The 12,124-nt window shown below is 43.9% G+C and overlaps 1 protein-coding gene across 1 annotated transcript; it reads left to right on the plus strand.

The window, feature by feature from the left end:
• The first annotated feature begins 282 nt into the window (after positions 1-282).
• On the plus strand, positions 283-6,710 carry LOC127159160 (uncharacterized). The gene is made up of 7 exons (XM_051102064.1): positions 283-647; positions 783-1,007; positions 1,157-1,245; positions 1,350-1,478; positions 1,599-2,009; positions 2,054-2,488; positions 4,344-6,710. The coding sequence occupies exons 1-7, from the start codon at positions 283-285 to the stop codon at positions 5,975-5,977; spliced, it is 3,288 nt and encodes a 1,095-aa protein (XP_050958021.1). The 3' UTR covers positions 5,978-6,710.
• Positions 6,711-12,124: the final 5,414 nt, after the last annotated feature.

Genomic DNA, 12,124 nt, shown 5'->3' on the forward strand with positions numbered 1-12,124 from the left:
AGCCCAATCACCTCCGATCCTTAGAAGAAAAGGCCAATGAAAATTGGTCAGTGAAATTTGCATGCCACGCCACACCCCCGTACATACGGGTATATAAGATGGCGGCGTGCAGCCACTCACTCAGATTTCTACTTTGGTGAGGAAGAAGGGCAACCTGACGGTCACTGTTCGGAACGCTCCGATGGGCCAGCCCCCTCGGAAGTCCGAATCGCCACGGCGCCCCGTCGAGATGCCGAGGGAAGGCGCCGGTTCGTCTCCTTCAGCGCTCCTGAGTAAGATCGGATGTCTATCGCGGCATCAGAGGAGAGGCTTACGCCAGATGAGGCGGAGGATTCCGCAGAGCAGCTCCCCTCCGGGGCGGCTGCTCAGTTGGAGGCAGACGCTGAACTGGCAACCATGCTCCTCCGGGCGGCCAAGAGCATTGGAGTGATTGTGCGCAAGCCACCTTCCCTTGAGCCCTCGCGGCTTGATGATTGGTTCTTGGGGTCCCGACGTGACTCGAGTCAGCCGTGTCTGGCCCCAGTTCCTTTCTTCCCGGAGGTACATGAAGAGCTCACTAAGACGTGGAAAGTGCCTTACAGCACCCGTACACGTTCGGGCTCTTCCCTCCTCACTAGCCTCGACGATGGGGCGACTTCGCTCTCTGGGTGACGAAGGTCACGGCGCGGTCCCTTGGTCAGGTGATGGTTACCATGGTAGTCCAGGAGCGCTATCTCTGGCTGAACCTGGCGCAGATGGCTGACGCCGACAAAGTCCGCTTTCTTGACGTGCCCATCTCCCAGGCCGGCCACTGTCGAGGACTTTGCCCAGCAGTTCTCAGCAGTACAGAATCAGACTGAGGCTATTAAACACATCCTGCCCCGGTGTGAATCATCCGCGGCTTCTACATCTGCTCCGCCTCCGCCCCCACTGCCTAAGGAGTCTAGGGCTCCTCGGCGAGGGCGTCGAGCTGGCTGTGGGAGAGGAGCACAACCCACTCCAACAAAGACATCCCGCAAGTTGGCGAAGTGACCCTGAGACGGGCGACCTGGAGATGAGAGAGATTGCTTTTCGGGGGGACGTCAACATCTGCGCCCCCTCCCCCGGGGGAGGGCCGGGGGGCTGGTTTCCTTGCTACCCACCCATTCACAAAAAGAGCAATTTTCTCTATCTCTAGGTCTTTTTCCTTGGGCTCGAGTCTTGAGCGACGCTCTGCTTCCTCAGACTCAGGTAGTACACTTCAAAAAGTCACCTTTGAGGCGGAAGGTGGGGGCTGCTCTTCACGGCCCGACTTTACAGTGGGTCACAGTTCCTCTCACGTTGAGTCACCTTCCGCCCCAGGGGCATCTTGTTCATATCTGTCCGTTCAGATACAGATACCTCTGTCCTGTGTGCGGAGTTTGCAGTTCTTCTGGCGAAGGACGCAATCGAGCCGGTCCCTCCAGCCGAGATGAAATTGGGATTTTACAGTCCTTATTTCATCGTACCGAAGAAGAACGGTGGGTTACGGCCTATCCTGGATCTCCGAGTTTTGAATCGGTCTTTTATCAAGATGCCATTCAAAATGTTAACCCTGAAGTGCATTATTTCTTGCATTTGGCACCAGGATTGGTTTGCAGCCATTGACCTGAAGGACGCGTACTTTCATGTCTCGATTTTTCCTCGACACAGACCGTTTCTTCGGTTTGCCTTCGAGGGTCGGGCATATCAGTACAAAGTCCTGCCCTTCGGACTAGCCCTGTCTCCCCGCGTATTTACCAAACTCGCAGAGGGTGCCCTCGCCCCAGTTTGGGAGCGGGGTATCCGCATCCTCAACTATCTCGACGACTGGCTAATAATAGCTCACTCGCGAGATTTGTTGTGTGAGCACAGGGATCTGGTGCTTCAGCATCTCAGTCTTTTGGGGCTTCAGGTCAACTGTGAGAAGAGCAAGCTCTCCCCTGTGCAGAGCATCTCTTTTTTTGGGATGGAGCTGGATTCGGTCAACATGATGGCACGCCTTACGGAGGAGTGTGTGCAGTCGGTGCTCGGTTGTCTGAGGTTATTCAGACACAACACAGCGGTCCCTCTAAAGATCTTTCAGAGGCTCCTGGGGCATATGGCAGCTGCAGCCGCGGTCATGCCGCTCGGCTTGCTTCATATGAGACCACTTCAGCACTGGCTCCATGGCCGAGTCCCGAGATGGGCATGGCACCACGGCACATTCCGGGTCGGCGTTATACCGGAACGTTGCCTCCTTTTCTTGAATCGCTTGAATCAGTCAAGCTTAAATTTCTGTCGCTTAAGACCTCGCTCCTGATCGTGCTCACTTCCATCAAGAAGGTGGGGGACCTGCACGCTTTCTCTGTCAGCGAATCGTGCCTTGAGTTTGGTCTGGCTGATTCTCACGTTCGCCTGAGACCCCGGCCTGGTTATGTGCCCAAGGTTCCCACCACTCCTTTTCGAGATCAGGTGGTGAACCTGCAAGCGCTGCCCTTGGAGGAGGCAGACCCGGCCTTAGGGTTGCTGGGTTCGCATCTACGTGGACCGCACCCAGAGCTTTAGACGCTCTGAGCAGCTCTTTGTCTGCTTTGGAGGGACAGCAGAAGGGGAATGCTGTCTCCAAACAGAGTTTGGCCCATTGGGTGGTTGATGCCATCACCCTGGCGTATCAGTGCCAGGGTGAGCCATGCCCCCTAGGAGTTCGAGCCCACTCCACCCGGATTGTCGCCTCCTCCTGGCCTCTAGCGCACGGCGCCTCTCTAGTGAACATCTGCAAAGCTGCGGGCTGGGCAACACTTAACACCTTGGCGAAATTCTACAGTCTTTGCGTAGAGCCTGTTTCCTCACGGGTTTTAACCCTTTGAGCGGTACGGTCCCACATATGGGATTCTATTTTCTGTGCCCCTGGGAGTACGGTCCCACATATGGGATTTAGAACGTTAGGTGACGTCACGCAACTGCCAAATTCAAACTGTGTTTTCGCGCGTTGGCTGGCGCTGACTCCGCTGAGCCACAGAGAGACGCTTGTTGCGCTTGTCATAAAATCACAATTGTGCAGTGTTTTAAAAGACTTAACGTTTATTTTAGGTTTCAAGAATTAAAATACACATAAGCACTAGTGAAACAATACATTTAGAGTTTGTAAAATGCACACGGATGTCTATGGAAGCAGCAATAACAATCCATTCAAGTATAATTTGCTTACGTGTTTGATTTATATCAGATACACATAATGTAATTAACGATATAATTCACTCCATTCCTTTCCCACTTCACCAGCCACTTACTTGCATGTATTTCGAGAGAAACTGGTGAATTTACGTGCTGTAAATCCGGCTGACTGGACTCTGAACGGCAGCGCGAACAAACATGGCGGCGCCCATCTCACGTTATAGATCACAGATCCAGATAATTTATAAAGGTTTTAAAACGGCAAAATACACTCACTTACAGGTATTCGTGAATCGGAATATCAGATAGTTGAAGACATGGTAAGCAAGTGTGTGAATATTTTGAATAAAAAAGGAAAAACGAAATAAAAGCGATACGTCTGTCATACAGCGCTGTAGTGGCTGAGGTGTCAATCATGACGCGTCGCCATGGAAACAATAAAGTGAACGTTCTAAAATAACGGTCGCCTAAAAAAAACTCACTCTGGGGGGTCAGATAGAATATTTTAAACTCACCAGTGAAAGGGTTAAGGTAAAGCTCAGGTTCTCGGGAGGACGGCTCGGTGTCGGCTTGCAGCGCCATTCCATTCGGATCAGTGTGCTTTTCCCTGTGGTTCCCTTATCGTGAACCCTGGGTCCTCTGTGCCCACCAGTTCTATTAACTAAATGAAATCAACATTTGGTGCCACCATTCTTTGTGTTTACAGCAGCTTTTGCCCTAGATGCACTTGCGCAAAATTTTTCAGGTGGCTTTGCAGGTAGGTCCTTGAAGCATCTTGGAGATGTCTGTGTCTTCATGTCAGACTGGATGATGGTGAGATTAGATCAGTGTGGAGCACTGGCTGTTGTCAGACTCCTTGTGCAAACAAACAAAAAAAATTTTTACTGACACACTACAGCAAAAGATAGAACTTACTTTAAACCATTTTTTAGCTGTTGAAAATACTAGTGGCCTAAAACTTTAGCACAGTACTGTACATCATACATAATTCATTTGAATACTCGATTTAGATCTGAGTTTCTGATCATTCTGATCATCAGAAAGTCTTTAAATGTCTGAAACATAAAATAAACAGGTTGTGATATACAGTCAAGGAAGTATGAACTGTTGCAAACAGTTTTAAATATCAGGTTTGAGCTTAACACCTATTGTTCAGGGTCAAATTTAATCAATTGTTGTTAATCTGTAAACTCTATTATTGTCATTTTCAGAGGATGAAGATTCACCATCAGATTCAGGATCTTTGAGAATCTTGCTGTTTGGGAAGACAGGAAATGGAAAATCTGCCACAGGAAACACTATCCTCGGAAATAATGAGTTTTACAGTAAAGCCAGTTCACGTTTGGTGACCACTGTTTGTCAGAAGGGAGTTGGTGAAGTTGTTGGTCGATCGGTAACTGTTATTGATACTCCAGCACTCTTTGACATGACACTGACAAAACAACATGTGCAGAAAGAAATAATGAAATGTGTTTCACTGTCAGCACCTGGACCACATGTGATCATCATTGTGCTGAGTGTGGGAAGATTCACACAAGAGGATGAATACACTTTAGACATAATCAAGATGATCTTTGGCCCAAAAACAGCAGATTTCTGCATTGTTCTCTTCACTAGAGGAGATGATCTTAAAAAACAAACAATAGAACAATATGTGGAGAAAAATGCTGAACTCAAGAAACTGATCAGAGATTGTGGAAACAGATTCCTGACTTTTAACAACACAGAAACAAAAGATCAGACACAAGTTACTCAGCTGTTCAATATGATAGAAGAGATGAAGAAATCTAATCAGGGACGATATTTCACTAATGCAATGTTTGAGGAGGCAGCGATCTCCATTGAACAGAGAATGAAAATGATAGAAGAGAATGAAAGAAAAAATCAGGCTCAAGTTGAAGAATTAGAAGCCAAATTTGGTATGGAAATCAAAACCATGAGAACGAGACTAGAGGAGAAAAAAGAAAGGACAGATAAAGAAAGGGAGAGGGTGATGAGCGAGTTCAGAGAACAAGAGGAAACACTCAGGAGAGAGTTTGAGGAGAAAGAAAAATCAGAGCAGAAGAAACAAGAGACGGAGAATCAGAAACGATCAGAAGAGGAGAAACAGCAAAAAGCTGAATATGATCAAAGAATAGAGGAGATGAAGAGAGAGATTGAAGATCAGTATGAAAAACAGCAAAAAGAAAGAGAACAAGAAGATAGAAAGAGAGAAGAAGAATATAAACAAGATCAAGAAAAGATGAAAAATGATCATGAACACACCATGACAGAGTTAAGAAGAGAACAGGAAGAGGAAATAAAAAAGAGAGATTCAGAGGAACAAATGAGGAAGAAACAAGAAGAGAAAGAGAGAGAAGAATGGAAGAGAAGAATAAAAGAGGCTGAAAATGACAAAGAGACTCAAGATAACATTAAACAACAACAGAGAGATTGGGAGGAAGAGAAGAAACGACAGATGAGAGAACGAGAGGAAGAGGAAAGAGAGAGAAAAGAGAGACATGAGAAACAGCTGAGAGAAATAATTAAAGAACTGGAGAAAATGAGAATGAAATATGAAAGACAGAGAGAAGAAGAAAAACAGATGATAGAGGAGGAGAGAGAGAAACAGGACAGAGAAAGTGAACAGAAGCAGAGAGAATATAAAGAAAAGATAAATGAAATGGCAAGACATTATGAGCAGCTGGAGCGAGAGAGAAAAGTGGAGTGGAAGAGAAGAAAACAAGAGGATGAAGAGAGACGAGTGGAGAAGAGAAAGAGATGGGAGAAAATGATGGAAAATCTGAAACGAGAGCAAGAGGAGGAGATCAAGAGAAGAGAAAAAGAGAGGAGAGAGAAAGAATAGACAGAGAAGAAACAGAGTGTGATGAAATGAAACAGAAACATGAAGAGGAAATAGAGAAGATGAAGAAGAAACATGAAGATGAAGCCAGAAAACAAAGAGAAGAATTGAATGATTTCAAAAAGAGAAAAGAGCAGCAGGTTCAGGATCTCAGTAAGAGACTTGAACATCTAAATGAAATTAAACATTTAAGAGAGGAGCAAGAAGAAAAATGTAATCTCATGTGAAATGTTTTTAATTCTCTCTCTAACTGCTTTTCACGCACCCTTCCCCTTGTATGAGTGATTTCATGTTTGTTTGTTTAGATTAGTTATGTGTTAGTGCTTCGTTAATAAACTCTTGTGCACAAATTACGAGTTTTGATTCAGATTCTGCCTTGTAAATTAATGTTTTAATTTTTTAATCTTTACGATTCCGATTCGAGCTACGTGCTCTAATGCAGTGGTACTTTAAGAAAGTTATTTTCTGTGGCCAAGAAAATATCATTTCTTAGAGTTGATATAAAAATTATACTGAATGTTCGCTGGGCGAACAGATTAGTTGATGGAAAATTAATTCTGCTACAGTTACTACTGGCAGCTGATATAAATAATTGTAATTAACCCTTTGAGCGGTACGGTCCCACATATGGGATTCTATTTTCTGTGCCCCTGGGAGTACGGTCCCACATATGGGATTTAGAACGTTCGGTGACGTCACGCAACTGCCAAATTCAAACTGCGTTTTCGCGCGTTGTCTGGCGCTGAGCCACAGAGAGACGCTTGCTTGCGCTTGTCATATAATCACAATTGAGCAGTGTTTTCAATGACTTAACGTTTATTTTAGTTTTCAGGAATTTAAATACACATAAGTACTAGTAAAACAATACATTTAGAGTTTGTAAAATACACACAGATGTCTATGGAAGCAGCAATAACAATCCATTCAAGTATAATTTGTCGACGTCTTTGATTAATATCAGATACACATAATGTAAGTAATGATATAATTCACTCCATTCCTTTCCCACTTCACCAGCCACTTACTTGCATGTATTTCGAGAGAAACTGGTGAATTTACGTGCTGTAAATGCGGCTGACAGGACTCTCTGAACTGCAGCGCGAACAAACATGGCGGCGCCCATCTCACGATATAGATCACGATCCAGATCATTTATAAAGGTTTTAAAACGGCAAAATACAATCACTTACACGTATTCGTGAATCGGAATATCAGATAGTTGAAGACATGGTAAGCAAAAGTGTGAATATTTTGAATAAAAAAGGAAAAACGAAATAAAAGCGATACGTCTGTCATACAGCGCCATAGTGGCTGCGGTGTCAATCATGACGCGTCGCCATGGAAACAATAAAGTGAACGTTCTAAAATAACGGTCGCCTAAAAAAAACTCACTCTGGGGGGTCAGATAGAATATTTTAAACTCACCAGTGAAAGGGTTAATCATAATTAATTGTAATTATTTATATACATTTCCCTTTTGAGCTAAATCACGACATAAGAATGGTGGAGAACGGTGGCAGTCGTTTAAACATTATTTGCAAGCAGATTTAATATCAAACTTGTGTGTTTGTCTCATAAATTTTATTAACGTCTTACACATGCAGCTTCTGATAAAGTCAGATAGACTATAGCTTGAATGTGCCCAACCACGAGCAGTAGAAACTTGTTCAATGCTATAAGACATCTTTAAATCATACGATAAGAAACTAACCTGATATTAGCGAAGAAATCCTAATTTCTGTTGTTAGTAGAGCATAAGCCTTCTCTGACGAAGAAATCCCCACTTTTAGCTTTAAATGTGCAAGTCTTCTCTGACGAAGAAACCTCCTGTTTGTGCTATCACCTTCTGTTTAGACTCAGTTAGGTTGGCCCCTCCTCACATACTTGGGTTTTAACTGTGTTATTTTTATTTTGTTCTACCTCTTTTGATTTTATTTCATTTATTTACCTTTTAGCCATTATGCTGCCCGCAATTGGAATCAGCTTCCAGAAGAGATCAAATGTGCTAAATCATTAGCTACATTTAAATCTAGACTCAAAACTCATCTGTTTAGCTGTGCATTTACTGAATGAGCACTGTGCTTCGTCCGAACTGATTGCACTATGAATAATCCTTTTCCATTGTTAACTGTCTTAAATTTATTTTAAATCAATTTTTAAATCATTTTAAAAGTTTTTTATTTTTTTGTTTTTATTGTTGTGATTGTTTTTATGATTATTCTACTGCCTTTTTTTGTGAATTATTGTTTTTATTATTGTTTTATGGTTATTCTACTTTCTTTTATGTAAAACATACATAAAAGAATTTCATCTTGTGTATGAAATGTGCTGTATAAATAAACTTGCCTTGCCTTTGTTTAGCTTAAATGTACCAGTTCAGCTAAATTGATATTAATTAAATCACCAATTTAATTAAATCAAGTGATTTACTTTTCCTTTAGTTTCCTAAAGCTATTAGGATATTTTCATTTTTCTTTCCTTATTTTAGTTTATCTGCCCATCACTATCTTCCCTCTCGGTATAGGATTATAGCAGTTCTAGCAACTGTTGTCCCCTTAATGAACCGTACAGGTCGTTAGTAGACTAATTCCTTTCTCTCCTTACTCCTTAGCAGTCAGGCCTAGTGTTTCTGCTTATTTTCCTTGAGATGTTTGATGCATCTCTGCTAGCTTAGCTAACAGTCTCCCTAGATTTATGACCCTACTGCAGCATGCCTTTGAACAAGGAACAACTGCGTAGACATATCTCCTATCTTAAAGTAAATAAGGAAAGCCCTTCCTTCTCCCTCTGCCTCTTTCTGATTTTATTTCAGTTTTTGTGTTATTTGATACCTTCGTAGTGACCAAACCCGTGAACCATCAGTGTATTGAGTAATAATTTGACTAAAGCCTGGTCATTAGCTGACCCCTGCTCACAGCCCATCAAAGTTACTCAAACCCTCTTTTTGTGCTGATCTGCACAAAATCTTAGCACCCCCACCTCACTAGCTGCCCTAACCAGCTATTCACACCTTACATGACCTAGAGAGCCGTTCCCTATACAGATAGCTAACACCTCTGTACGTTCTTGCATTTGCCATCTGCCTTTCTCTCTCGTGTTCCCACAAGTGAACCAGCATGCCTCAAACATCCAGCCCTGCCACCCTGTCTTGCTTCCCTTGCCCTCTTGTATTCTTGCCATTGGTTGTTCTAGTCATGTGTCATATTTTCATTGGTTGGTTAGTGTCATGTGACCCCCTTTGTTTGGTATAAGTAGCCCTCATGTTCCCATCCTTCCTTGTTGTGTATTGAAGTGTAATCTGCTGTTGGTGAGTTTCTGGTCTTGTTCATGCATGTTTTCATACCACGCCAAGTCTTTTCATGCCAAGTCTGTTTCTGTCAAGTCTGTGCCACATCAAGTCAGGACAAGTCAAGTCAAGTCAAGTCATCAAATCTTTGTTGAATTATTGTATGTTTGGATTTCATGTTTGGATTATAATAAACTGCGCTTGGGTTCATCAACGACTCGCCACTTCAGTTGGACTATTGATACAGTCTGTTATATTTCAATTAGGCCAAGTGTTACAATAGGGATGGTGTTTGCATCATTATAGACAGATGTGGGGTGTTAATGTAAGTGAATCAATGATTTGTGAATGAAATTTATGTTGTGTTAAAGCAAAATCACACTCATACAATAACTGTGCTGTTGTGACCTGTGGTCTCATACCTGATTATAGAGTGTAATTGTGCCAAATGTGCCAAAATTAACAATTCAAAGATACCTGTAGCAGAAAAACACTTCTGAAAGTGGCATTTATGTGTCTTTACACACTGTCATTCTGCTCAGTGGTACATAAATGCATTTACAGAGCAATTACAAATGCAACACAAATTCTGAGACAGATCAGAACTGGAATCATTTCGTCTGTCTTTTATGCTGCACTGCATCTCTACACAGAATTTTGAGCAACCACAAAGCAGCTTTAAAGCAACCTTAATTTTTCATACTATTAAAGCAAAATATTCTTTTGTGTTCAGCAGAAGAAAGAAACTCGTACAGTTTTGGAACAACATGAGGGTGAGTAAATGATGGCAAAAGTTACATTTCTGGGTGAACTAGCCCTTTAGGTGTGTGTGTGTGTGTGCTTGTCAGTACATAATGTAAAATATAATAATGTAATGTAATAATAATATAAATATAAATGTTTTTGGTTTATTCTAACATCCTCAAGTCCGATAATTCTGACAAATCTGTGTTTTTAGAACAATAAAAGTGTTTTTACTGTAGTCGCAATGTTATATTGAGTCAGATTTTTCTTATAAAACACTGGTAAAAGCATATGTAACCCCACTTTATTAGTATTTAAACAGTATATGTTCATGTTGATCATTATTCTTGTTCAGATGGCGCTGCCCTGCTGAAACAACCAGCTAAAACCAGCTTAGGCTGGTTAGCTGGTTTTAGCTGGTTTAAGCTGGAAGTAGCTGGTTTTAGCTGGTCTCCCAGCCTGGCCAGGCTGGTCTTAGCTGGTTTAAGCTGGAAATAGCTGGTCTTAGCTGGTTTAAGCTGGAAGCAGCTGGTCTTAGCTGGTTTAAGCTGGAAGTAGCTGGTCTTAGCTGGTCTCCCAGCCTGGCCAGGCTGGTTTTAGCTGGTTTAAGATGGAAATAGCTGGTTTTAGCTGGTTTAAGATGGAAGTAGCTGGTTTTAGCTGGTCTCCCAGCCTGGCCAGGCTGGTTTTAGCTGGAAGTAGCTGGTTTTAGCTGGTCTCCCAGCCTGGCCAGGCTGGTTTTAGCTGGAAGTAGCTGGTTTTAGCTGGTCTCCCAGCCTGGCCAGGCTGGTTTTAGCTGGTTTAAGATGGAAAGCTAGCTGGTCTTAGCTGGTTTAGCTGGTTTAGCTGGTCTTAGCTGGTGGCTTAAGCTGGTCTCCCAGCCTGGCCAGGCTGGTTTTAGCTGGTTTAAGCTGGAAGTAGCTGGTTTTAGCTGGTTTAAGCTGGAAGTAGCTGGTTTTAGCTGGTCTCCCAGCCTGGCCAGGCTGGAAGTAGCTGGTTTAAGCTGGTCTCCCAGCTGGAAGTAGCTGGTCTTAGCTGGTTTAAGATGGAAGTAGCTGGTCTTAGCTGGTTTAAGCTGGAAGAAGCTGGTTTTAGCTGGTCTCCCAGCCTGGCCAGGCTGGTCAAGCTGGTCTCCCAGCCTGGCCAAGCTGGTCAAGCTGGTCTGGCCAAGCTGGCCAGGCTGGTTTTAGCTGGAAGTAGCTGGTTTTAGCTGGTCTCCCAGCCTGGCCAGGCTGGTTTTAGCTGGTTTAAGATGGAAATAGCTGGAAGTAGCTGGTCTTAGCTGGTTTAAGCTGGAAGTAGCTGGTCTTAGCTGGTTTAAGATGGAAGTAGCTGGTCTTAGCTGGTTTAAGCTGGAAGTAGCTGGTTTTAGCTGGTCTCCCAGCCTGGCCAGGCTGGTCAAGCTGGTCTCCCAGCCTGGCCAAGCTGGTCAAGCTGGTCTCCCAGCCTGGCCAAGCTGGTCAAGCTGGTCTCCCAGCCAGGCTGGTTTAAGCTGGAAGTAGCTGGTTTTGGTTTAAGCTGGTCTTAGCTGCCTGGCCAGCCTGGCTGGTTTTAGCTGGTTTAAGATGGAAATAGCTGGAAGTAGCTGGTTTAGTAGCTGGTCTTAGCTGGTTTAAGATGGAAGCTGGTTTAGCTGGAAGCTTAGTGGTTTAAGCTGGTCTGGTCTTAGCCAGCCTGGCCGGGCTGGTTTTAGGCTGGTTTTTAGCTGGAAGTAGCTGGTCTTAGCTGGTCTCCCAGCCTGGCCAGGCTGGTTTTAGCTGGTTTAAGCTGGAAGTAGCTGGTTTTAGCTGGTTTAAGCTGGAAGTAGCTGGTTTTAGCTGGTCTCCCAGCCTGGCCAGGCTGGAAGTAGCTGGTTTAAGCTGGAAGTAGCTGGAAGTAGCTGGTCTTAGCTGGTTTAAGATGGAAGTAGCTGGTCTTAGCTGGTTTAAGCTGGAAGAAGCTGGTTTTAGCTGGTCTCCCAGCCTGGCCAGGCTGGTCAAGCTGGTCTCCCAGCCTGGCCAAGCTGGTCAAGCTGGTCTCCCAGCCAGGCTGGTTTTAGCTGGAAGTAGCTGGTTTTAGCTGGTTTAAGCTGGAAGTAGCTGGTCTTAGCTGGTTTAAGCTGGAAGTAGCTGGTCTTAGCT

The sequence above is a fragment of the Labeo rohita genome, unplaced genomic scaffold (genome assembly GCF_022985175.1).
Source record: "Labeo rohita strain BAU-BD-2019 unplaced genomic scaffold, IGBB_LRoh.1.0 scaffold_1956, whole genome shotgun sequence".
Classification (NCBI taxonomy): domain Eukaryota; kingdom Metazoa; phylum Chordata; class Actinopteri; order Cypriniformes; family Cyprinidae; genus Labeo; species Labeo rohita.